Source organism: Eulemur rufifrons, chromosome 7 (genome assembly GCF_041146395.1).
Source record: "Eulemur rufifrons isolate Redbay chromosome 7, OSU_ERuf_1, whole genome shotgun sequence".
In the NCBI taxonomy this organism is placed as follows: Eukaryota; Metazoa; Chordata; class Mammalia; order Primates; family Lemuridae; genus Eulemur; species Eulemur rufifrons.
This window is the reverse complement of record NC_090989.1, coordinates 285,971,583-285,995,973: the sequence shown is the minus strand read 5'-3', so window position 1 is coordinate 285,995,973 and position 24,391 is coordinate 285,971,583. Positions and strand designations below refer to the sequence as shown.

Below are 24,391 nucleotides of genomic sequence, written 5' to 3'. Positions count from 1 at the left end.
TATGGTCTTTTTAAAATACTGTTCACATTGTGTATGCATTTTCTACTGGGGTTTCAACTTTTCATATTTTTGTTTTGTAAGAACTTTTTATGTGGATATTTTTGTTCCTAACACTTGTTGCAAACTTTTTTTTTTCCAGTTTTTAGTTTGCTTTTTAGTATTTAACATGTAGATGAATCCATTAACCTTTTCCTTTATTATATCTTCATGTTTATGGTTAGAAAGTCCTTCCTATATATATAAAAAAAATCAGGATTTGTTTAAAATGTAAAGTAATGCTCTGTTCCAGGTGAAAGAGCCTACTGGAGAGAATCCGCACAGCTCTCCAGCTGGGAAAGCCCAGACTCAAGCCTCAGCCTGGGCAGGGCTTGCTTTTCTGCTGGCCACTGGCCTCCCGGGGGGGGGGGGGGGGGCGGAGGGCAAGAGCCCAGGCCCCTCCCAGAGGGACAGGCCCTGTCTTCTGAGCTCGGAGGTTCCCGGGACTTCCTCCCAGGCCAGCTGCCTCACCGTGACACCTGCCCAGCCTGGCGCCTGTGTGGACTTAGTGTGCCAGCTGTAAAGTGGGATCGCTCACAGGGTTTGGGGGGCACCCTGGCCCTGCTGGTGCCCAACAGTGCCGGGCTCCTTCACAATGGTTGCCAGGCAACAGGACCCCTCACAGGGAAGGGGCCAGACCCAGGATAAGGGGCTGGAGCCAGCAAGGGCCGCTAGAGGCAAAATGACAGCTACTCAGAAACACAACCTGTTCACACCAGAACCTCACTACATCCCTGGGTAAGGGTGGTCTCTGCAGGGAGGCTGGGGTCAGGGTCAGGGACCAGGGCTGGGGCGGAGGGCCTGCAGAGCAGGAGCACCAGGGAGCTGGACGGAGGCCCTGTGGGCTGGGGAGCCCTGGGACATGGCAGGCTCTGGGGTGGGGGCTGCCAAGGGCCCAGGCCTCACCCCTCCCTGCTGGTGCACGGCTGCCGAGTGCCAGACCAGGTGGCCAGCATGTCTGTCAGGAGCAGAAGCTGGGGCAGCAAAACAGGCTGGCAGAGGCCGGCTGGGTAAATGGGGGACGCTCACTCCATAGAGGACTCCACGTCTTACAGATGAGATAAGCATACACTAGGCTGCTTCACCAGGAACCCCCTCCGCAGTGAGTGTGTGTGTGTGTGTGCGCGCGCGTGCACACCTAAATATACGCACACAGGTACATGTACAAACAAGGAAAGGCTGGCAGGGAACCAAGCCTACCTTGAGACAATGGTGACTTCTGGGGAAGGTGGATGCTCACCTTGTAAACTTATGAGTCTGCGTTAACTTTGGTGATTTTTTAAAAGAAAATTCATACTCCTTAGGTGATCACACAGGCCCCCAGCAGCACCGAGCCACTGACAACCACGGTCTGTGGAACCCACGATGTGACACCCACACCACGTCCACATGTGGCTAAATGACTGCTCCCCTTTGACGCTCAGCCCTCCCACCTGCCCTCCCAAATCCTGGCCCCCAAACCCCACCCAGCACCTTCCTGGTGGGACCAGCTGGTGTGTAAGGGCTGCCCCCGCTGCGCGGTGTGGCCACTCCACACCTGTCCCGGCACTTGCTCCCACAGAGCAGGCTCCCACCCCTGCTGTTGGAACGAGGGACAGGAGAGGGGTTGGAGGGGGCGGTCTGATGGTGGTGTGACAGGGAAGCTCACCTCCCTGGCCATTCAAGCTGCAAGAGCCACAGAAGCCCATTCACAGGTAAGCGAAGGTCGGGTGACCTGCCACAGGCCAAGCAGCTGGTAAGTGGCAGGTGGGCTGGATCTTACCTAGCTAATGGCTGCCCTCACCAACCCATCCTGCCTCCTCTTCTTCTTCCCTCCACAGCTATGCAGGCTTCTACCCACAGCTGCGCTACCAGGTGGGGAACACCTATGGGCGCACCACGGCACAGCTGCTCACAGATCCCAGCGTGCAGAAGAGCCCCTGCTCCGTGCTGTCCCCCATGTCCAAGCCCAAGTTCATTGAGGACTTCAGCACATCCAAGCCTCCCTGGATTCCCTGCCGGGACCTGAGTGAGCCCTACATCCCTCACTACACCGGTGAGCTGCCAGCCCCGGCCCTGCACCCCACCCCCACCCCGGCCCACCCTTCTGCTCCCCTTGCTCACGGGCTGCCCTGTGTGTACAGGTCTGAAGCCCTACAAGAACTTTGAGATTCTGGGCCAGCTCCCACCCCAGGAAGTGGACACCCAGGAGCCACCAGGGGTAGGGAACATAACCAGACAAGTTGGGCTGCCTGCAGGCTTCATGCCCTACCCCCCCTACCCACCGTGCCCGCCAGGCAGGAAGGGGGACTCCAGGGACTTGGGACACCCGGGCCTGCAGCTGGCGTACGGGGAAGAGGCCTGGAAGAGCACCACCCCTGTCCATGAGGCCCCCAGGCAGCACCAGGTAACTGGGAGACATCCTGCACTGAGCCTCACCCCTACCCAGACCCAGGTGGGAGCTGCGGTGACTTGCCCCTTCCCCAATCCAGCTGTACCACTGCAGGAGAAGTGAGTACCCACCCCAGGCCCACCAGCAGCAGACACTAGATGTAGGCAGGTTCCAGCGGCTGCCCCAGCTGGACCACCCTAACCTGATCCAACGGAAAGCCATCTCAGGTGGGTGCCTGGGGACTGGGTTGGTTTGGACAGGGACACTCCTCCCCAAAGCTCATGGAGAGTAGGGCCCCTTCCTGTCGCACCTCCCAGCTGCTTCCTGGAGCCCACTTTTCCTGACTCCTGCTCGCTCATTTGCTTGGCCCCAAGAGGCAGTTGCTAACATGGAGGGAAGGAAAGGAGCCTTGACCAGCTTTCCTGACACATCTGGGAGGTGGGCAGGCCCAGGGGAAGGCCAAGGGGACCCGGGGTAGGACCCTGACATCTGCCCACTCCCAGGCTATGCTGGCTTCGTCCCCCAGTTCACCTGGGTGATGGGGGTGAATTACCGTGATGGGGTCACACAAGCTATGGACCAGTTCGACAAGAACCAGGTAGGACAGCCCCATGCTGGGCCTGCTCCCAAGTGCCTGGCTCCCAGCACAGCGGCCTCCACCCACTTGGCGTTTCCCTGGAGGGGCTATGAAGGCCAGGCTTCGTCAGAGGCCTGGGGAGGGGGGCTCTGCCTGGCTCAAGGGCCTGTCCCCTAAAGGTCTCAGCACCCTGCTCTGCAGTGCTTGGGACTGAGCGGGGATAGGGCAGACAGCAAACCCAAGAGCATCGGCCACTTCCCCAGTGAGAGCGCCAGCACCCCAGCCCTCGGCTGGGAGGCCCCGGTGAGGCCCCAACTTGGGTATTTTGCTCACTGGTTACCAGCCAGGGGAGGCAGTGCTTGTCAGCACCTGCCTGTTTCCCCAGTTCCTGTTCAGAAATCCCGTCTGTGCCCTGGGTGAGAGGCTGCCTAAGACATACTGGCCCAGCAACACCATCTACAGAAGCCAGGGCCTGATACCTTTCTACATGGGGTTTGTACCATGTGAGTGCACAGTAGGCCTGCGGCCTACCTACCAGCCCCGCCACATGCCCCTACAGCCAACTTGTTAGGACAAGGGTCATGCTGACACACCCAATCCACCATGGGGACAGGGCGGCTGGGACCCCCTTACTCATCCCTCATTGCTGGTCCAGGGCCAGCTGTCATACCAGTCCCCAGGGTCCCATCTTAGGGTAGGATTGCCCATTTTTACCCCTTCCCCCATTTGGAAAGAGCTCATTGGTCCCTCCTGTTAAAACCCCAGACACAACCAGCTGGCCTCTGGGATGGGATAGGCCTTCCTCCAGGGAGCAGGTTCCCTAACAAGCAGATGTCCCCAAGGCCCAGGACATGTTCCCTGGAAGCCTGCCGTGTTCACAGCCCATGCTGACTCCTGCAGGAGCCAATCGCATGCTTGTCCCTGGGTGTGTGGTAAGCTTGGCTCAGCTGCAGCCTTGCTCCCTCGCAGCCATGCAGAACAGCTACGCAATGACGTTCGGCAACAGCACACGGAAGGCCTATCAGAAGGAACTGGAGAGGCGAAACCACACACTATGAAAATGCTTTAATGGTGGTGTCTGTACAGCATGTGATGTCAAGACAGGAAGAACAGCAAGTGCACACACAGTGAGACGTGGCTATCAGAACAAGTTGTGAGTGAATAAAGAGCTCACACCGCTTCCGCGCTTTACCCAGTGACAGACGGCTCTATGCCACCTCCTCCTCGGCCTCCTCCTCAAACTCTCCCTCCTCCTCGGCCGTGGCGTCCTGGTACTGCTGGTACTCGGACACCAGGTCGTTCATGTTGCTCTCAGCCTCAGTGAACTCCATCTCGTCCATGCCCTCACCTGTGTACCAGTGCAGAAAGGCCTTGCGCCGGAACATGGCTGTGAACTGCTCCGAGATGCGCTTGAACAGCTCCTGGATGGCCGTGCTGTTGCCGATGAAGGTGGCGGACATTTTTAACCCCCGGGGTGGGATGTCACAGACAGCTGTTTTCACATTGTTGGGGATCCACTCAACAAAATAGCTGCTGTTCTTGTTTTGGACATTAAGCATTTGTTCATCCACCTCCTTCATGGACATGCGGCCCCTGAACACGGCAGCCACCGTTAGGTAGCGGCCGTGGCGGGGGTCGCAGGCAGCCATCATGTTCTTGGCGTCAAACATCTGCTGGGTGAGCTCAGGCACCGTCAGGGCCCGGTACTGCTGGCTGCCCCGGCTGGTCAGTGGGGCAAAGCCAGGCATGAAGAAGTGCAGGCGGGGGAAGGGGACCATGTTAACAGCCAGCTTCCGCAGGTCAGCATTGAGCTGGCCAGGGAAGCGCAGGCAGGTGGTGACCCCACTCATGGTGGCAGACACCAGGTGGTTCAGGTCACCGTATGTGGGCGTGGTTAGCTTTAGGGTTCTGAAGCAGATGTCATAGAGAGCTTCATTATCAATGCAATAGGTTTCATCTGTGTTTTCTACAAGCTGGTGGACTGAGAGGGTGGCGTTGTAAGGCTCAACCACCGTGTCCGACACCTTGGGCGAGGGCACCACGCTGAACGTGTTCATGATCCTGTCTGGGTACTCCTCCCGGATCTTGCTGATGAGGAGGGTACCCATCCCAGACCCAGTCCCCCCACCCAGAGAGTGGGTCAGCTGGAAGCCCTGCAGGCAGTCGCAGCTCTCAGCCTCCTTCCTCACAACATCCAGCACCGAGTCCACCAGCTCCGCGCCTTCTGTGTAGTGCCCCTTGGCCCAGTTGTTCCCAGCACCACTCTGACCTGTGAGAGAGGACAGCTGGTCACTTCCTAGCCAGGTATGTAGTCTCCACGACCCATGCAAAAAAGGGCCAAGTGATACGGTGTGAGAATTCACTCTGGGTAGAGCCAATACCCCAAAGTGACAGACAGCAGCCTGCTCTGTTAGCCAAACTTGAGACAGCTCAACAACAAAACCCTGCCCAGACAGCCCGACCAACTCCCAAGGACGGAGCAGTAGTCACTGCCTCCAGCTCGGCGTTCCCTGCGGGAGATTACATCGACGGCTCCTGGCAGTGGGCAGACAGCTGGGCTTTCCTCTCAAAGCCGCTTTAGAAGGGGGATTGAGTGACTCAGAGGGGAGGAGGGTGTCCAGGTGTGTCCCGCCCCACGGTTCTCACGGCGGTGACCTTGAGGCCGCCCCTCGACCTTTGAGTCGCCCTGGCTGACATGCCGCCGCCCAGCCCCCACCTGCGGCTCACCAAAGACGAAGTTGTCCGGCCTGAAGATCTGCCCGAAGGGACCCGAGCGCACCGAGTCCATGGTGCCAGGCTCCAGATCCACGAGCACAGCGCGGGGCACGTACTTGCCACCTGGGGACGGCACAGGGGAGGAATCAGCGAGGAGAGGGGACATGGGGTCGCAGAAGGGCGGACGGAAAGGGCCGGGGTCTTACCGGTGGCCTCGTTGTAGTACACGTTGATGCGCTCCAGCTGCAAATCGCTGTCCCCGTGGTAAGTGCCGGTGGGGTCGATGCCATGCTCGTCGCTGATCACCTCCCAGAACTGCAAGGGACGCGGGCGGGCAGGGGCTGAGTCACGGCCGCCGGTGTGCTGGGGCGGCCCCGCCCCGGACGGGCGCGGCGGCCCAGCCCTCCGCTCCCCTCCCCCGCCCGCGCTTCCCCAGCCGCCAGGGCCCTGGGGGTCTCGGCCCTGCCCGCCCCGCCGGCCGCCCGCCGGGCCCTAGCCCCGCGCAGGGCGCCCGGAGCCGCAATGCGGGGGCGCAGCCCGCCCGGCTGGCCGCTGCCGCCATCTTTCCCAGCCGCCCGCCCCGCCCGGCAAGTCCGCGCCGGGCCTCGGCGCCCTCGGCCGCCCACCTTGGCGCCGATCTGGTTGCCGCACTGCCCGGCCTGCAGGTGCACGATCTCCCTCATGGCGGCGGCGGCGGGGACGCGGCAGCAGGAAGAGACACAGGAAGAAGAGCAGGCGCGCAGAGTGCTACAACCGACGCTCAGCCAATGCTTATATACCCGCCGCGCCCGCCTCCGTCAGCCTCGGATTGGGGTGCCAGAACGAGGCTGGCAAAAGAAGCCTCGTTTGATTGGCTTTGTCCCCGTCAATCAAGCCGCCTACGGCCCGCCTTCCTAATGCCGTCAGCTCCTTATTGGTTAGCCTCGGTCTCCGATCTCCCTATCACAATCCCCCCCCTCGCGCTGCGGTGCTCTGTCCATTGGGTGTTTCAAATGATTGATTTGCCCTCTCATTGGCTGGCTTCCGGGAGCACGCCGTCTTGTTGGCGCTATTGGCTGCGCGGGGTCAGCGTCCTGGTAACCGCCGCAGTGCAGCGGGAGACGCGCGCGGGCGGGGCCGGGCTTCCGGCTGGGGAGGGTAGGCCTGGCGATAGAGGGCGGGCGCGGTCCTGGCCCGGAGCCCGGGAGGACGGTTCGAGAGTACAGAGGCGACCCTGGGTCCCCGCCGTGCGCCTTCTCCAGGCGGCTGTCGCGGAGCAACGCGACCCGACCTCCCCGCGCGGAGCGAAGGAGCGCCCCGCCCCCACCCTGAAGGCCGCGCGGGGTCACAGGGTGCCGGCCCGGCCCGGCCCTGGCGCTGGGCGAGCCCGGGGGGCTCCGAGGGAGGAACCGGGGCTCAGGTGCCGGGGTGGGGGCGGCGCCGCGACCGGGATGTCCGCGGGGTAGGGGACGCTGCCCCCAGAGCTGCGGAGCGTGGCGGGCGGAGTCTGCGGGCTCCTGCTCCCGGGTCCCCGCGCCCGCTGCTCTCGCGGTCTGGCGGGGGGAGCGCGTGGCTTCCGCTGCGCCCCGGGCGGGTCGGGTGCAGGGAGGGGCGAGGAGGGGCGCGGCGTGTTGTGGAGACGGCGCTGGCCGTTTGCCGGTCGCCTTGGTGCCTGGGCCCCAGGAGTGCGCAGAGCTGCATGGAGACGGGACGGCGTCCAGACCTCCCTCGACGGATGGGCCCCGACCTCTGGGGACCTGGGCTGATAAATACTTTTATTTCTATTAATTTACAACATGATTTACATTGGGGAGAAAAAAATTTATAAGAGAAAAACTGTTAAATTACATGTGGTTGCACCTTTTATCAATCGCTTTAAAAACAATACATTTACACATTATGTTTTGGTAGCATTTTTATTTTTAATTTTTATTTTTTTAGAGAGGAGGTCCTGCTCTGTCTCCCAGGCTGTAGTGTAATAGGTCAAACAGAGCTCACTGCAGCCTAGAACTCCTGGGCTCAAGCAATATTCCCTGCTTGGGCTCCGGAGTGGCTGGGACTATAGGCACGCACCACTACACCTCCCTAATTTTTCTATTTCTTGTAGAGATGGGGTCTCTGTTGCCCAGGCTGGTCTCAAACTCCTGCCTCAAGTGACCCTCCCCCTCACCCTTCCAAAGTGTATTTTGGTAACATTTTTAAAGGAATAAATTACACCATCAGTTCTGTCCTGAACAGTCTCCTTTGCTGTGGCCACTGGGCCTCTCTAGATTCTGGCTTTCTGGGAATTTTTTACCCCTCTGCCTCTCAACCAGAAGGTGTTGGGGGCAGTGCCTGCTTATTTCTTCCTAGAGGGGAGGCACCCCTTCACTACATAATGCATGATACCGCAGTATTGTGCTACACACTGACCAAAACTGTTAGTCTTTGGGAAATCTGCCAGGACCAGCTGCACCCTGGGCATGCATGGAAATTGGCTTTTTCATCCGGGGACAGGGGTCTGTTGCCACGTTTGCCACCCTGACCAGGAGAGTGACCTCACCCACAGATGGGTCCAGGAAAATAAACCTGGCTTCTTTTTTAATTGGAGACAGATGAAAGGATGGCATTGCTAATAAACTATCTAAAAGAAAAGAAAAGAAAGATCACAGCACACAACTGCTTCTGTTTGATTAACCAGCTGGGGCTTAACTCCTTGTCTTTAAGAATTTGTTTTGGCAGCACTTGAAGAGTTCCCAAGCAGACAGCAGGGGTGCGAGCTCACTTCCGCATCCACCGGGTCACGTTCCAAGGGACTGACAAAGCTAGTGTCACAGAGAAGAGGGGGGAAAAGGGAAAGACAAACACAGCTGGCTTCACAGATGCCTCCTGTTACCATTTTGCAGCAGTCATTATTTTTTCCCCTTTATCCCAATAAAAACCCCAAACACCTTACCCTCGAGGCCAGCACTTCTTTCTTTCCTTCTTTTGTGCCATGCCCTTTCCTCCCTTAGAAAGTAAAATAAACTTTTCTCTAAGCCTGTCCTAATCTTTGTGTCAAGAATTCTTTCTCATCCCATGCTGCAAGTTCCTACCCTAACAAAAGGGTCTTGCTCTGTTGCCCAGTCTAGCATGCAGTGGCATCATCACAGCTCAGTGTAGCTTCCAACTTCTGGAGTCAAGCGATCTTCCTGCCTCAGCCTCCTGAGTAGCTGGGACTACAGGCGCACCACCATGCTTGGCTAAATTTTCTTATTTTTTTGTAGAGAAGGGGGTCTCACTAAGTTGCCCAGGCTGGTCTTGAACTCCTGGCCCCAAGCAATCCTCTTGCCTTGGTCTCCCAAAGTGCTAGGATTACAGGCATGTGCCACCGAGCCTGAGCCTGGCTTCTGTTGACTACTCTCAAGCAGACCTCATCCCTCAAAAGGGCTGGAGTCTTGCATTGGCATATGGGGTGCACAGGGTCACTGCCAGGCATCCTAGGGTCCTCTCAGTGTCCAGAGCACTCCCTGAGTTGGCTCAGCACCCTGTGGAGTAGCTTAGTTGCCCAAGCAGTGGACAAGGAAGCCATTTAAGCCTCATAGCAGGTGAAGGAGGGACAAACTCAAGACTTTTTTTCCCCAACTATCTGTGCAAGGCCCTGTCCAGGTTGCTCCTTGAGATGTTTGGGTCCCTGGCATTCTCAGACATTGTCAAAGTCTCCCCACTCCACCCCAGGCTGTGTGGCCTGAGTTCCCTCTACTGGAAAGGCTCCTGCTTCCTCTAACCAGGGCTTCCAGGGCTGGGAGATCAGCATGGCCCCCCATCTACAGGCAACAAAATCCAGGTTTTGTTCCTTGCCCAGGTGTGAGCCCCAGAGCTCACCACGGTACCAGCCATCTGCCTTGCCACTCATGGTCCCCTGGTGAGGTGGACACTGGCCAGAACAAGACAGCAGGAGACTCCCTGCAGTGCTTGGGCCTAAGCCCCACAAGGACAGCAGCTGCTACTGCTGCACAAAGCTGGTGGGAGAAGGCCCTGCAGCCCCACCCTGAACCAAGGGTGCCCCCACTCCAGTGTGAAGAGGCAGGACAGTAAGGGGTGGGAAGATCAACCCCTGGGCCCTGGGGTCCATGGCCAGGCAGAATGCAGCCCCGAGAGAGCCAGAGAGCAGGGACATGGGGCAGGAGGAGCTGTGGAGTGCTGGGTGCCTGCCCTCCTTCCCCAGCCTGTAGCTGCTGGACAAATCCACAAGGAAGGTTCTGTTTACTGGTGGCCATGGTCCCAGCGGGAGGGTGTATTACCGCCAGGCAGGAGCAGCAGGCAGACAGTAATTGGCGGCCTTAAAGGACCCAGTGGTCAGCCTTTGTGGGAGGCCTCAACTGCCCTGAAAGGAGAGGTGTATGGGGTACTTTCCCCCGCCACAAGGGCCCCACTGCCTCCCCCCAAAGGGCAGGGCAGCTTCCCCCATGCCTCAATCTCCCTGGGGACTAGCCAGGCCTGTCCCCTGGAATGACATCAAGGTACCATGAGGCTGATGTCAGGTGCACAGGAGCAACTGGGAATCACAGGGTTGGGGGAACCAAAGCTGGGATATATGAGCTAGCCGTGGGGGGCCCTATTCTTGCTGGAGCCCAGCCCCAAGGCCCCCTTGGCTCCTACAGCAGGCAGTCACCTCCCTCCGGGGGCAGGATGAGACTCAGGCCCAGGAGGCCTAAGGGCCTGGGGTGTGGAGTGGGGGCCAAGGGGGCAGGGAGGGCCTGGGGGTTGTGGGGGTGAGGCAACCTGAGAGTGAGTCAACAGACAGGGCCAGGGCAGAGATGGCCCTGGGCTCTCCCAGGCCTCATCTTCCTGACCAGCCGCATCCCTGCTCCGTGGGGTTTGACCAGGCAAACCTGGCAGGGACTGGGAAGAAAAGTGCCCCCATCAGGACAGCGGTTCTGGATGGGACATCGCCAGTGGACACAGCTCGGACTCTCTGAGAAAACCAGAAGCGTCCCTGCAGCGGTCAGCCCCTCTGTCCATCCGTCTGTGTGTGCCTGGCCGAGTGCTGGGTCCCGGGACGACCCAGGGCTTTCTTTCTTTGGTGGTGCGTAGGGTGGGGTTGGGGTGCCGGCAGCCCTGGGCTGGGGGTGGCCAGGGTGCAGTTTCCCGGGTGTCCAGTTACCCGCCGCCGGCAGTCGAGCCTTCCTGTGCGGAAACCCGACCGCATCGCGGGGGGCACCCCGCAGGCCCAGGGCCTCGGCGCAGGCGCCAGCCGCTCCCCAGGGGCGCCCCTGCAGGCCTCCGCGGCCTCTGCGGCAGGCCTGGCTCCCCGCGGGCTCCGCGAGCTGAGCACGGGCCCCGCCGAGCCCGGGAGGGGCAGGCCCGCGTCCCTGGGGACCCTGGCCCCGGCTCCCGCACCCCGTCCCGGGCCGGGAGACACGCAGGGGCCAACTGGGAAGGGCGCCTCGGGACAGCCGGCCCTTCCCGCTGTCCTGGTCCCTCCTCGCGCCCCCGCGCACCTGGCGGGACTCGGCGCCGGCGGGCAGAAGCTCCCTGCTCGCTCGGGCGCCTGCGCCTCGGGGACTGGACTCCGCTCTGGCCGCGGGAAGCGTCCGCCCACAGAGCCGCGGTTCCTTCCAGCCCTCCGCGCCAAGGGGCCGGAAACGCGCCGCCTCCCGCCGGCGCTCCAGGCCACTTTCGCCACTCTGCCCCGGCCGCCCCAAGCGTCCCCAGGGCGCAGCGGCCAGGCAGGCGCTGGGCCCTCCCTGCATCCTCTGCCGGGCAGTGGACACCGCCACACGGGGTAACAGCCGGATTTATTTGCACAGAAAGGAAAGCAGGTGACGCAAACGTCCGCTGCTGCTAGGAACCACCCCCCAGGGGCACCTGGGCAGGCTGGCCCGTGAGGGATAGGGTGGTCCGCTGTGGAGCCCACCTCTCACAGCTGCTGGGAAGCCAGGACCTCAGGGTTCTCATAGCAATGGGCATCTTTGTCAGTGGCCTCTGCGGGGCTGCAGGCCCCGCAGGGGCAGCAGTGCATCACCAAGCGGTCCCAGGGCTCCAGAGAGTGGAGCCAGAGGGGCAGCCAGGCCCAGGACCGCAGGCGGTGGGGCAGCCAGGCCTGCCGGTGCCGCTGCAGGACGTTGATAAGTACGACAAGGAGCACTAGCCCCACCAGGGAACCCCCAACTAAGGCCAGCACTGTGCCCCCTGCCAGGGAGAGCCCAAAGGCCGCCAGGGGCAGCAGCAGGAAGCTGAGCAGCAGGTAGGCAATGGCAACCCAGCGGTAGCGGGCAGTCAGGTCCCCAAAGTGCTTGGCCAGTGGGATGGGCAGCCGCATGGCGGGCACCAGGTACCACAGCAGTATACCGGCCAGGTTGAAGAAGAAGTGGATGAGGGCAACCTGTCGGAGGGCAGGGCGGAAGGGGTCACCTCACGTCCAGGACCTCTGCCCTCCCCCCACCCTGCAGAAATGGCCCCATGTCCAAAGCTTGTCTGGCACCCTACTGAGATGTGCTGTCTGGGAGGGCAGATTCTGGCCAGGTACGGACACGCTCCTCTCACAGCCCCCCACTCTTACACTTTGGAGGTGGGCAGGAGCGCAGCCCAGCACCCCAGCAGGTAACTGCATCACTGCTGCCACCAAGCAATGACCAGTCATGGATCATGGGTTGTGGGTCGTGGATCCACGGCGAGATCACGCCCTCCCCTGGACTGACTTAGCTTTGCCTAAGCCTTGTGCACTCTCCTCTCCTGGGTGAGCTTTGCCATCCCAGCCAGGGCTCTGGCGGGGAGGAGGCACAAGACTGTATGTGGCGGGAACACACAGCGCCTCCAGGGGCTGCCAGACTTGGAGGGGTCTGTGCACAGGTGAAGTGTGGAGGGCTTCCAGGAGAGGGTGGAGCAGGACCCTACACCGGGAGGATCTGAGTGGAGAGAGACGGGGCAGAGACAGGGTTGCAGGTGGGAGCCTGGGAGAGCCAGGTTCATCTTTTCTTGTGAGCAGCAGCCTAGTGTGATCTAGGGTTTCAGGAGCTGAACCTGCCCGAGCACCCAGGCAGCAGACCACAGAGGGGGTGTTTTAGAGCAGTGGTCTCCAACCTTTTTGGAACCAGGGACTGGTTTCATGGAAGACAATTTCTCCACGGACCGGTGTGGGGTGGGAATGGAGCTCAGGGGGTGATGGGAGTGATGGGGAGCGGCTGTAAATACAGATGAAGCTTCATTTGCTCACCTGCCGCCCACCTCCTGCTGTGCCTGTCCTAACAGGCCACAGACCAGTACCGGTCCATGGCCCAGGGGATTAGGGACTGAAGTTTTAAAGAACAGGCATGACTGAATGGGACTGGGTGTGGGGCACAGAGCTGGGGGGTCTGGGATGGGGAAAGAGAAAGAATCACAGCCAGGTCATTGTCAAGCCCCTGGCACAGGTTGGGGGGGGCCTTTTCAGGACAGGAGTTGGGAAGCTGGGCACTGTCCAAGTGGGGATTTGGGTTTAGGTGGTTGGTACACAAGGGAGCAGGCGATGGCGGTAGAGGCATCCTGGAGGTGGTGCAATAGAGGGGCTCGGAGCCCCCAGGGCTGGGGCAGGCCTCCAGGGGACACAGTGAGGAGCATAGGGTGGAGGGTGGAGGAGCAGGGGTCCCTCAGGGGAGACAAGGGCTGCTGAAGAGAAAGAGGCACAGGGCATGGGGGTGGCCCAGGGCCACACGATGAGAAAACCTGAAAATGACTAGGTCTCCGGGGAGGAAGTGCAGGGCAGGGGCTGAGAGATGCCTGTAGGGTCCCTGGGGTCTGAGGAGGTGGGGCTGCAGGTCTGTGGCTGGAGCCAGAGAAGGAGGTCCAGGGAGAGCTTGGGCCACAGGCAGCCTGGGGCCCCAGGGCTGGCTGGACACAAGGGTACTGGACCTGAGAGAAATCCCCAGGCCCAAGCTGGGAGTGGGGAGGGTCCTGGGGGGCGGGGGTGGGCGGGGGATGAGGACAGTACCTGGACGGCGCTGAGCATCATATCTGCTGGGCTGGCCAGGGCGGCCAGCAGGGCCGTGGTGGTGGTGCCAATGTTGGAGCCCAGGAAGAGGGGGTACGCCCGGTCCAGGCTGATCACCCCGACCCCTGGGGGAACTGGGGGTGACCACAGGGCCCCAGCCCCAGCCCCCAACTCCAGAGGCCCACTCCACTGCCCACTGCACTCACCCATGAGGGGCACGATGGCTGCTGTAAAGACGCTGCTGCTCTGCAGCACGAAGGTCAGGCCGGCGCCCACAAGGATGGCCAGGTAGCCACTGAGCCAGCCGAAGGGGAAGGGGAAGTCTGGCGGGGGGCGGCTGGGTCACCCCTCCCCGCCACGCCCCCAGACCCCGCCCCAGGGCCCGCCCCACCCCGCCCCCTCACCGGCGTTGACGACCGTCCGCACCGCCTGGGCGACGCGGCCCCGCAGCACGGAGTTGAGCAGCTTGACGACGAGCACCAGGCAGGTGCAGAGCACCAGCAGGGAGCCGGCCAGCAGGATGCAGCCCACGGCCGCGTCCGTGAGCGCCATGCCCGCAAACAGGTGGCGGCCTGCGGGGAGCAGCGTGAGGCGGGGCCGGGGGTGGGGCGGGGCGGGGCCTAGCCGAGCCAGGGGCGGGGCCAAGCCGGGGGGGGGCTGCGGGCGGGGCGGGGCGGGGCCGAGCCAGGGCCGGGGCCTAGCCGGGGGCGGGGCCTAGCCGGGGGCGGGGCCTATCCGGGGCGGGGCCGGGGCGGAGCGGGGCCTAGCCGGGGGCGGGGCCTAGCCGGGGCGGGGCCTAGCCGGGGCAGGGCCGGGCCGGGCTCACAGCGCTGCGTGTCCGCGGCGGCTGAGCTGTTCCTCTCAGCGCAGGGGCCGAAGGCTCCACATCCGCTGCTGTTCCCCTGGGTCTGGGGACAGGGAGGACTCAGGACGAGCTCGGGGGGTCAGTGGGTAGACGTAAGTCGGAGGGCTCAAGAGTCAAAGTGGGCGGGGTGGAGCAGTTTAGCAGGCAAGGTCAGGTGTCAAATGTGGGGTTGGGGCGGGGGCCCCTCACCGCCTGCCCTCCGGCGCTGCACCATCGCTTAATGAGGCTGCTGTTGGTGGCCTTGCCAGTGGCACTGCCCACGATCACGCCGGTGTCCAGCTGAGGGACAAAGGTATTGTGACCGTGTGCTGGACCCTCCCTCAGGACTCACCTGGGGCTCAGATGCCCATAGGGTCCAGCCCCGTCCCACCCACTTCTGCCTACTACTCTCCTATCCCAATGCAGTCCTATCCCCTCCTCTGTCCCCTCCATCCAGGGCAGGGCCTGGGCCTCCACTTCCCCCCTCCAGAGCTCAGGCATCCTCACCTGCACGATGAGGTGTGTGAGTGGCTGGGTCAGCACCTTGAGGATGTCGGGTGCCTGCACCCGGGGCTGCAGGCGGGCGGTGCCCAGGGCCAGCTCGCTGAGCTGCTCCAGCACGGCTGCCACGCTCTCCAGCGGCAGCAAGATCAGCACCGTGAGCCAGTTGAAGATGCCGTGCACCGCGGAGCCACTGAAGGCCCTGCGGTGACACAGGGCTGGTGGGTGTGGTGGCCTTGGTGGTGGCTGCGGCTGCCACTGCAGCTCTGGCCCCCACCCTCCTGTCCCAGACTCACCTCCGAAACTCATTTGGTTCCCCTGACTGGGCCATTGAGACCAAGGTGCTGGTGATGGATGTGCCCACGTTGACGCCCATGATGACAGGCACGGACGCCTGGACAGTCAGCACTGAGGGGTGGCCGGGTCAGCCTCTGGCCCACCGCACCCCCCACCCCCCGGGAGGGCAGGGTGCACGCACACTGGGAGGCCACCATGCTGACCACGATGGAGGAGGACGTGCTGGAGCTCTGAACCAGGACTGTGACCAGCACACCGATGACCAGTCCAGCCACAGGGTTGGACAGCACCACATTGTCCTTGAAAATGTCTCCAGCCACTTTGCCTATGCCCAGGAAAGAGGGCCGTTGAGGCTGCAGAAGGTGGCTGTCCCCCAGCCCCGCTCTGGCTGCCCGCCTGGTCACTCACTGCCCAGCAGCTGGAAGGCAGAGCTGAGGGTGTCCAGGGAGCAGATGAAGAAGTACAGGCTGCCAAGGAGCCCACAGGCCTGGAGGAGGCTGATGACCACCCGGCGCAGCCTGCTGGCCACACTGAGCTCTGAGGACACAGGGCAGGTCTGTCCTCAGCCAGCCCTCCACCCTGCCCAGCACCCTCCGAGTCCCCTTCCTCCTCTGTCCTCAACAGGGCAGGGGCCCATTCCCTCCGCCCCTGTAACTCCCAAGGCAGAGCCGAGCCCTCCTTGCTCTCCAGAGCAGGGCCTGGGTCTTCCTCTGAATGGCCGAGCCAACAGCCCCTGGGCCCTCCTGGAGCCATAAGCCAGCCAGGAGGGGGCAGATCAGGTAGCGTGGCTGTCCATCATAGGGCAGGGTGCACCCCGAGGTAGGGATGTGGGTGGCCATGTGCTGGCCTGCATGGTGGGTTTCCCTGCGGCCTGTTTTGGCCAGCCCCACCCTGCTGTCTCACCCCATGGCCCTGGGAGTCAGGCCTGTGTCCCCCTGAGCCCCCAGACCTACTTTTCCAGGACTGGCCAGTGTCCTTCAGCTGAGGGAGGGCCCAGGGGTCAGTGTCCCCTTCCTCCAAGACTGGGGCAGGATGGGTGTTCCCTGCAAGGGGTCAAGTAGGACTGTATCTGGGACCCAGCCCCAGTTGGGGGTGGAAGGGGCAGGTCAGGGAGGGCCTGAGGCATAAGGGCTTGGGGTGAGACACTAGGACAGGAAGGGGGAGTCCAAGGGGGCCGCTGCTCATCTGGCCCAGAACAGGGCTGTGCTGAGCCCCTGGTGCTCCAGGAGACCAGTTGGGGCCTCTCCCCTCCTTGCCCAGTATGCGCTGTCAGGGGAGTGGGGGGTGGGCAGGCGAGCCCAGGTTTGGGGCACTGAGGCTCCTGGTACCTGCATTTCTCAGACTCCGGTCCACCAGGTCAACTGTGTCCAGAGTGGAGTGGGGGGCCTGGCCACCAGTGAGGGAATTCGGCATGGATTTCAGGCAGAGACAGACCTCGGCCCGAGCCCTGTTTGCCGGGGACACGCACAAGTCAGAGACATCTCCTGCCCCGACCCTGGCAAGCAGACTGAATTCAGTTCTAGGTCCTGGGGCCCTCTGAGACCTTTGCCACACCCCCTGCGGGCCTTGGTGACCTCCCTGCTTCCTCCATCCACAGGAGGATGGCTACAATGACCTCAGGTTTGTCAGGCAAGCCCAGTCCAGTTTCAGACGACAGACTGGAGGGGACCCTGGCTCCCCAGCTCCCTCGCTGGTCCTGGCTGGAAGAAGGCCTGGTGAGTGGCTGAGGGCACCGGGTGCTGGGGGGCGGCTGGAAACGGCTGTGAGCTGGGGAACCCAGGGACCCCTCCTATCAGGTGTCATCAGGGACGCTGTGGATGGTCCCAGCTTATACTTTGGCGTTTGATACCAAAGGGTGACATCTTGGCCTGATAAGGGCCCCAAGCCTCTCCAATGAGGAGCAGGGTGGGGGGCTGGGCCCCCACATTGAAGCTCCTTTCCCGGCAGCGTCTGCCTCCGCAGCCCACTGGGTCAGGACCCCCGTCCCATCTGAGCCGTCTGCCTAGACTCCCTCCCAGCACCCTGGGCGCGGGTCCAGGGGTCCGCAGTGCCTCCCCTCCCTTCTGCCTGCTCCCAGACTGGTCTCTCTTGCCCTTGGGCCCTGGAGGCTCAAGATGGGGCCTGAGCCCGGGCCTGGAGGTCACCTGGCCCTGGCCTCAGTGTCACCTCAGGGTCCCTGGGCCCAGCCTGGTTCTGGGAGCTCCTACCTGTGTGGGTGGTGAGGGAGCACCTGCAGGGAGGAGACACGGGCAGGAGCAGCTGCAGGTCAAAGATCCCCTGAGTGTGCACATGACCTGCTGTGTATCGAGCCCCATTAATGTTTACCCAGGAGCTGAGGCCCCCGAGGGGATAGCCCCTGGCCCTGAGGCCCCTGGGCCTTGTTCAGCCCTGGGCCACCCTGTGGGTAGGAGCTCCAAGCCCTCAGCCCAACCTGCTTGGAGTGGGGTTTCTCCCAGGGACGGGCTCCGAGTCAGGCCAGGGGTGCTGCAGGGCCGGGCCCCGGCCCTCGTCCTGGACATCCAGGAGGAGGCGTCCGTGTGAGCTGCGGGACACTCCACACCTGTGCAGGGCAGGATGCTGCTGCGCTGGCTGGGGCCGCCCGGGGGCCCCGAACAAAGTCTGCCCACTGCCTTCCACGTTCCCCAGCGCTTTACAGACCTTATTGTGGTTGTCTCTGCCCCTTTGCACCAGGTGGGCGGGCAGGAGGGGCTGTCTCACGTAGCCAGGGAAGGCACCCAGCCCTGGGCTTGGCCAGTTCAGATCCGGCTTCAGGGCAGGTGGCGGCCAGCAGAGGGGTACGGGCAGAGCCGCCCCCAGGCCACGCTGCCCAGCCTGCCGCCTGCCCCACCCTGTCAGTTGTGAGGTGCCCCTTGTTGGGACCAGCTCCCTTCCCGCCCCTGGGATGCCAGGAGGAAGAGGTCGTCTGCGCAGGTGGGCTGGCCCCAGCTCCCTGCCCTGCTGCCGGCCCCGCCGGCCCCGTGTGAGTGGGGGACTTTGCCCCAGAGAAGGAGGCAGTTTCTGAGTGTCTGCTCAGCAAATTCTCTTTCCCCTTCCCACTCTGTGCCCCTGCTCAGGGCTCCTGAGCAGCAGATCCTTCCTGTGGGCACAGGGTGTGCAGCGCTGCGTCCACAGCCCTGGCACCTGCGCGGCTCCCCGAGGGTCTGTGTCATGGCTGCTGGCAAGGAGCCCAGCTCGGGGTCAGCTAAGCTGGGCTGTGAGATCAGGCAGGCCTCAGAGCCAGCCCTGCCCACGGCCCTCCCCTCCGATGCCTGCATGGCCTTGTGCCCGCACAGGACGCTCCGGGAACAGCGCCTGACACACGGTGGGAACTCAATGAACTTTGTTGAGTGGATGAACCTCACAGGGCTGACAGCCGGGCAGCGGTGAGGGAGCTGGCCTCTCTCCTGGCTCCTGCCTCTGAGACCTTTTGGAGGAGAGGAGACCTGCTCTGGCATGACCCACTGAGGACCAGCCTTGACTTGGCCCTGCCCTTTTGGCCTTCAGCCTAGGCGCCCAGGACTGGCCACCGGAGTCTCCTAAGACACCCTCTGGGCTGAGTCCAGACCTGAGCTGGGCTTGCAGTGTCCCCGCTGGGCACACACTGTCAGACTATCCTGGCCAGGATAGGAGGTCACCGGCCTCCAGTGGAGTCTCATGGCACTATGGCCACAGCCCAGAACTTCGAGTGTGGCCTGGGCATGCCCATGGCTCTGGTGGCACCACTGAGCAAGTGGGCTGCATCCAGGACACTCTGCCACCAGGTTGTTCTGGGAAGACTGCGCACGGTCAGAGGTTCCGAGGCAGGCCTGCCTCAGGCAGCAGGTTCCCCTGCAGGGGTGGGAAGAGCAGAGCTCAGACCCTGCGGCCGCCCAGGGACAGACAGCAGAGGCTGCCACAGTCCCAGCAGCATCTGGGCGGGGGAAAGTGGGGCTGGGGGCCCAAGGTGGGGCAGAGCCCGGGCGGCTGCTGAGTGACAGTGGTGCCATCTTTGAGGGGCGTGGGGGGCCAGGGCTCCACTCTTGCTGGCTCTCGTTCAGCCTTAATGGCCAGGAAGGCGGCCAGGTCCAGGTCCAGCATGGCCACCCCTCCTCGAGGTGTGGGTGTGCTCTGGCGGCACTGCGGGCAGGGGATCCAGCGCTGCTCGTGCACTGGCGTGTCCAGCCGCCGCACGCATGCCTGGCAGAAGGTGTGTCCGCAGTAGAGGCGGCGGGGCAGGTGCCCAGAGAGGTCATAGGCCGAATAGCAGATGATGCAGTCGCTCCGCCGGGTCCCACCCTCTTCTGAGGCCCGGGGGCCCTCGGGCTGCAGCATCCTGGGGGAGGTGCGCAGGGAGCTGGCAGTGGGCAGTGGCACGGCCTGCAGCCTGCCCAGCCCACCTCTGTGACTGTCCAGCATGGGTGGTCAGGAGCTGGGTCTGTGGGGCTGGCAGGTGTGTGCAGATCCGGGAGGGAGGGGGTGGCCAGTGGGACGAGTGGACACTAGAGTTGGGGCACACCCTGGTTCCTGTGGCCGCCGGCTGGGCAGCCTCCTGTCCAGCTGTTCAGGTCCTTTTCACGACCCCCCAGCTCAGCCCTGGGCCCCCACCACCCAGCCTACCCGAGCCCCAGGCCTCTCTTACCTGCATCCACACCACTGAGCGCCAGGCTGTGCACAGCCACAGGGTGCCTGGAGAAGGGGGTGGGGACCCAGGGCGCCCTGCGGCTCCCTGCCTGGCTCGCATTACTGGCCTAGCGGGAGTCAGCAGAGAGGCAGGTGGCCGGCCAGCCCGTGTGGGCTCCCCTTTCAGCCACAAAGCGCTTGAAACTGGATCTAACAGCACCACCCGCTCATAGGAGATAAGGTGCCCCCCCCACTGCCCAGAGCCACTCCTCCACTAACCCCCCACCGGGGCCTGGCCTTGCAGTTCATCCTGCCCCCAACACCTGCCCCCCTCCCCCGCTCCACGCCCTCCCCCAGCCCACCCTCACACCCTCTCCTGGGGTCCTCTGCAGGCTTCATCACTACGTGCAGGTCCTTGTTGATTTGTGTGACTTCTCCCCATCCGCTCAGTCCTTGCCTTGGCTTGTTCTGCCCTGTTCTTGTCCCAACACGGGGCAGCAGCCAGCCTGCCTGGCCTCGAGGTGGCACTCAAGCACCACATGTGGAGATCCTTGCTCACAAACAGGGACCCCGGCCCCACCCCGCTGAAGCTCAGGTTCCACCTCCCAGCTGGCACGTGCCCATCTGCGGCCTCCAGGCCAGCCTAGGGAGGCACAAGCTCCAGGAGGTGTGGTCAGTGTGTCCAGTGACCAGGACCACAGGTGGAGCAAAGCGAGGGACTGAGAGGTACTGAGGCAGGTGGGCAGGGCCCCAGGACCACTCACAGCCCCACCAGGAGGCAGAGAGCGCCCCTCCTTACTCCTGCCTGCCTTGGCAGCTGGCCTCCAGGACTGGCCAGACAGGTTCCTGTGGCTGACCCGGGTGGGGTCATCCTCCGTGGGGCCGGCCATGAAGCAGGAACAAGGGGCCTGGCACACAAGTCCCTGTCCAGTCAGGGCAATGACCTATCATCCCACACCCAGAGAGACCTCAGCATGCCACGCACCCACCCTGACCTGCTGTGTGCCTGGTCACCATGCGTCAGGGGAGGGCCAGCATGACTTGGGGACCCGTCTGTCCTGCACGGCCAGCTCAGCTTCCACCTCTGTGCCTTGTCTCTGCCCTGCCTGGAATGCCAGGGTGCCCAGTGCCGGCCTCATCACTCACTCCCTGCCCTGGCATGCTGGCCTCCCCAGCGGTGAGGCAACGTCGTACTTGGCAGCTTGGCTCTCACACCCAACCCGAGGCAGGCACCCTGTGCTGCTCTGACAGACGACACAGGCCCAGCACCCACGGCCCCGGCCCCCTCCCAGCCCCTTCCCTGCTTCGCCTTCAATGCCTGGTACAGGCCACCTCCTCCAGGAACCCCAGGCCTTGAGGCAGGACAGCAGACACGCAGGAATGAGATGTTTCCTGGGAAACCAGAACCACATCCCAGAGAGGCTGGGAGGTGACTCACGGTGGGCAGGGCTCCATCCTGGCTGGCTAGGCCCTCCCGTCCTGAGCTCCCACTCCCCGAAACCTGCCAGCACCAGTTCCACCCTCACCCTCCTCCTGGAGACCGTCCTTGGGGCTCCTGCCCAGTTCCACGCATCTGACCCGCACCCGGCCCATCTCACAGTCTCAGGACTTCAGCCTGGGGAGTGCAGGGCAGCTTGAACCCAGGCCTGACCTGGCCGGGGCAGGGGACACACTCCCACCCCCACACAGCCTCTAGACAGGCCTGAGACCTGCCTGCAGGTGAGGTTAAAGTGCAGATGACGTGAGGCTGCAGAGGGTGCGTGTGTGCGTGTGTGGCGTGCACGCAGTGGGAGCAGATGCTGTCATGCAGCCTGGGACTCCTTCTGGAAGGGGCCTGCAGCAAAAGACAAGAGTCACCAGGACAAAGCTCACCCTGCTTTATTGGCTCCAAGGTGGTCAAAGGTGTCCCATCACGGCCAGTGCCTGGGACTCCCTCTCAAGGGCCCGGTCTGAGCCGCAGCCTTCCTGGTCCCAGGCTGGAAGTGGCTCATGCCCCTGGCCGTGGCCACCTGCACATCTGGGCAGTGCCCGGGCTGGAGCAGAGGCTGGGTCCTGGTCCTGGCAGGGCTAGGAGACAACGCAGCAGCGGCTGTGGCAGCGGCAGAAGCGGGGGCAGTGGCAGCAGCGGCAGCAGGGGCAGCAGCAGCAGTGGTGAGCGATGTCATCACCGCGCGCCACAGGCGGCAGGCCAGCATAGGTCAGTCCCGGGGGGCACTGCCCACTGCTGGAGGGGTTGCAGGGCTGCTGCCAGGCCTGCTGGCTCTGGGCAGGGGCAGCTCCCTTGGCACCCTTGGGCACTGGGACCTCAGTAGGCTGCAGGAGGCAGGTTGGCTCAGGGGCACAGGGCCTCATAGGCAGAGGCTGTGTCTCCGAGGACGAGGAGGAGGAGGGAGCCACCTCTAACTGCTGCCCCAGCTCAGGCCGCAGGTGAGCCCGGGGGATGCTGATGTGGGCATAGGGGTTCTTGACAACCATCTCGTGGGGGTCCATGGCCCAGCCTGCAGGAGTGGGCAGAGATGACACAGGTAATGACTCGGTGGACAGGCACGGCTGCCCAAGAGCTGCAGCCCGAGAAAGCCCCCACCCCAGGAAAAGCCAGCCTTGTCACGGTGTCAGTGTTTGTGGTCACAGTGCCCTCCTAGTGTCTACACAGACCTCTGTTGTAGGCCGAGCCGAGTGTGAGCAAGGAGTGAGGGCCAGTGACTCCCAGCTGCCAGCCCCCACGTGTCCCCTCCCCCAGTGGCACTGCCACTGGGAATGGGGTAGGGAAGGCTGGGTGACAGGAAGAGCAAGGGACTTGCCCTAGGGTACCCCTGAGTTCAGTGAAGCCCCCACAGGCAAGGACTCACCTGCAGTGGTTGTGTTGCAGTGGCGGCAGCCAGTCCTCTTGGCCCTCCAAGCTCCAGGTCCCAGTGCCTGAGTTGAGACATTGGCAGCTGCCTTTTCCCTCCTTGGGAGGGTGGGGCCGTGGGGCGGGGCCCAAAGATGGGGTTCCCAAGATCCTGAGAGGCCGCAGCAACTCAGCTGGATCACCCCTCATTCTTAGGTAGGCGGCAGCCCAGGCCTGGGCTCAAGGTGCACGGTCAACTTGGGGTGACTCAACCTGGACACATTCGGGGCATGCCCTAGGGCCAGGAAGGAGGGCAGGAGGTGAGGCTGAGGTTATGGCCCCAGGAAGGAAGTGGGTCTGGCAGGTACTCACACACCTGGAAGCCCCTTCTGGGGCAAAGTTCTCCACGTGAGCCCAGCCTCTACCCAGCAGAGACTACGGTGTTTGAGAGCACAAACTACTTGGAGAGTTTTCCACTGTTTTAACTGGTAAAAAATGTTTGATTCACACACGTTTGTCACACATTTCTCTTATATTACAGTTAGTGTCACGAGCTTCAAACACTACCAACATCTTGAGCTCGTTTCTGGAACGCAGTACCTCTCTAGAGGCGGGTGGGGGACGACACGCCGCCTCCCCAGTGTCCCACGGGGGGCCCTGACCCCTCCCGCCCTGGCAGCCTGGGCTGCTCCATCTGCCGGGAGGTGCACAGGGCCGCCTTGGGCAGGAGGCTGGTGGGGTGAGCCGGGAGCAGGGTTAAGCCCCGCGGGCAAAGGGATGAGCCTGATGACCCTGGGAGGTGGGGAGGTGAGCCCGGGGCAGTGGGACCAGGACCAAGTCAGACTGGCCCGGACACGAGTCCCCGAAACCGGGCGCCGGCGGCAGGCGACACAGGTCTGGAGACCCGAGACTCGGGAGACGGACGACAGAACCCCAGAGCGCAGGCGCCAGAAGCCCCGCCCCCGCGCTCTGACTCCGCCCTTTGCGTGGCGGAAATGGCGCATGCGCAAACCAGGCCGAAGGCAGACCGAAGAAATTTTATTTCCCAGAAGTCACCGCGCTTCAGGGTTTCCCGAAAGACCCGGTTCGGAGGACCTCATCCTCGGCTTGGGCGGCCCCAGCTCCGAAAGGCGCGGCGGGGAGGCCTGGGCTTGGGCGGGGCCTTACCCGCGTGGGTGGGCGGGGCCTCGGGGCGGGGGCGGGGCCTGCTCGGTGGGTCCGAGAGCAGAGTCCGCGGGCGGAGAGTGGGTTTCGAACCCGCCGCTGGTCTAGCCTGCCTTAGTTGCCCCCCAGTCACGCCAGGGCCGCGTAGGGCCCCCGCTGCCCTGGGCGGTGCTCCTGTCACTGCTCTCGCTGGGTGCGCCCAGGCCCCGGGCGCGGGTCCCCAAGAGCGGACAAAGCAGGCCCCAGCGCGCCTGCAGCCTGTCCGCCCACGTGCGCTTCTGCCCGGTCGACCCCTCCCGCCTTGGGCCCTGCTGAGAACCGGGCGCAGGCTGCCTGCGCAGAGAGCGCTGTGGCCCGAAGGGACCAGGAATGTCCAGGGTCAAGTGCAGGGCCCAGCGCTGGTCACAGAAGTGGCAGCACAGCACGTGGCTGTGGGCGGCCAGGAGAGGAAGCAGGAAAGGATGCGGCCTGTGCACGGCCTGAGCTGGGGGCATGCCGACGGTGTGTCCCCCCAGAGTGTATGTCCCCCGAGGCTGTGTCCTCCGAGG

At 63.1% G+C, this 24,391-nt stretch overlaps 5 protein-coding genes across 14 annotated transcripts; 1 reads left to right on the top strand and 4 right to left on the bottom strand.

The window, feature by feature from the left end:
• Positions 1-718: 718 nt before the first annotated feature.
• On the top strand, positions 719-4,042 carry CIMIP2A (ciliary microtubule inner protein 2A). The gene is made up of 7 exons (XM_069477167.1): positions 719-774; positions 1,857-2,071; positions 2,160-2,422; positions 2,508-2,634; positions 2,911-3,005; positions 3,370-3,487; positions 3,954-4,042. The coding sequence occupies exons 1-7, from the start codon at positions 719-721 to the stop codon at positions 4,040-4,042; spliced, it is 963 nt and encodes a 320-aa protein (XP_069333268.1).
• On the bottom strand, positions 4,035-6,442 carry TUBB4B (tubulin beta 4B class IVb). Of its 10 annotated transcripts, none has more exons than XM_069477157.1 (5): positions 6,326-6,442; positions 5,906-6,014; positions 5,712-5,822; positions 5,100-5,253; positions 4,035-5,027 (listed from the first exon to the last, which is right to left on the bottom strand). In XM_069477157.1, exons 1-5 carry the CDS (start codon positions 6,380-6,382, stop codon positions 4,193-4,195), a joined length of 1,266 nt encoding a protein of 421 aa, XP_069333258.1. In that variant the 5' UTR covers positions 6,383-6,442; the 3' UTR covers positions 4,035-4,192. The 10 variants fall into 10 exon arrangements, with proteins under 10 accessions (XP_069333258.1, XP_069333263.1, XP_069333265.1 ...); XM_069477162.1 differs by having other exon boundaries at positions 4,035-4,892; positions 5,130-5,253; XM_069477164.1 differs by having other exon boundaries at positions 4,035-4,799; positions 5,142-5,253.
• Positions 6,443-11,456: 5,014 nt separating this feature from the next.
• On the bottom strand, positions 11,457-17,804 carry SLC34A3 (solute carrier family 34 member 3). The gene is made up of 14 exons (XM_069477155.1): positions 17,682-17,804; positions 17,458-17,547; positions 16,579-16,697; positions 16,204-16,293; positions 15,659-15,787; positions 15,432-15,575; positions 15,250-15,361; positions 14,960-15,155; positions 14,663-14,752; positions 14,435-14,516; positions 14,013-14,180; positions 13,815-13,931; positions 13,609-13,733; positions 11,457-12,024 (listed from the first exon to the last, which is right to left on the bottom strand). The coding sequence occupies exons 3-14, from the start codon at positions 16,661-16,663 to the stop codon at positions 11,560-11,562; spliced, it is 1,803 nt and encodes a 600-aa protein (XP_069333256.1). The 5' UTR covers positions 16,664-16,697; positions 17,458-17,547; positions 17,682-17,804; the 3' UTR covers positions 11,457-11,559.
• A 1,298-nt stretch (positions 17,805-19,102) lies between these two features.
• RNF224 (ring finger protein 224) lies at positions 19,103-20,739 on the bottom strand. The gene is given in 5 exon segments (XM_069472185.1): positions 19,103-19,514; positions 19,516-19,672; positions 19,869-19,977; positions 20,409-20,492; positions 20,614-20,739. Coding segments are annotated over 5 exon segments (888 nt in total).
• A 1,177-nt stretch (positions 20,740-21,916) lies between these two features.
• CYSRT1 (cysteine rich tail 1) lies at positions 21,917-22,339 on the bottom strand. Its single transcript, XM_069474856.1, has one exon. The coding sequence runs from the start codon at positions 22,337-22,339 to the stop codon at positions 21,917-21,919; it is 423 nt and encodes a 140-aa protein (XP_069330957.1).
• Positions 22,340-24,391: the final 2,052 nt, after the last annotated feature.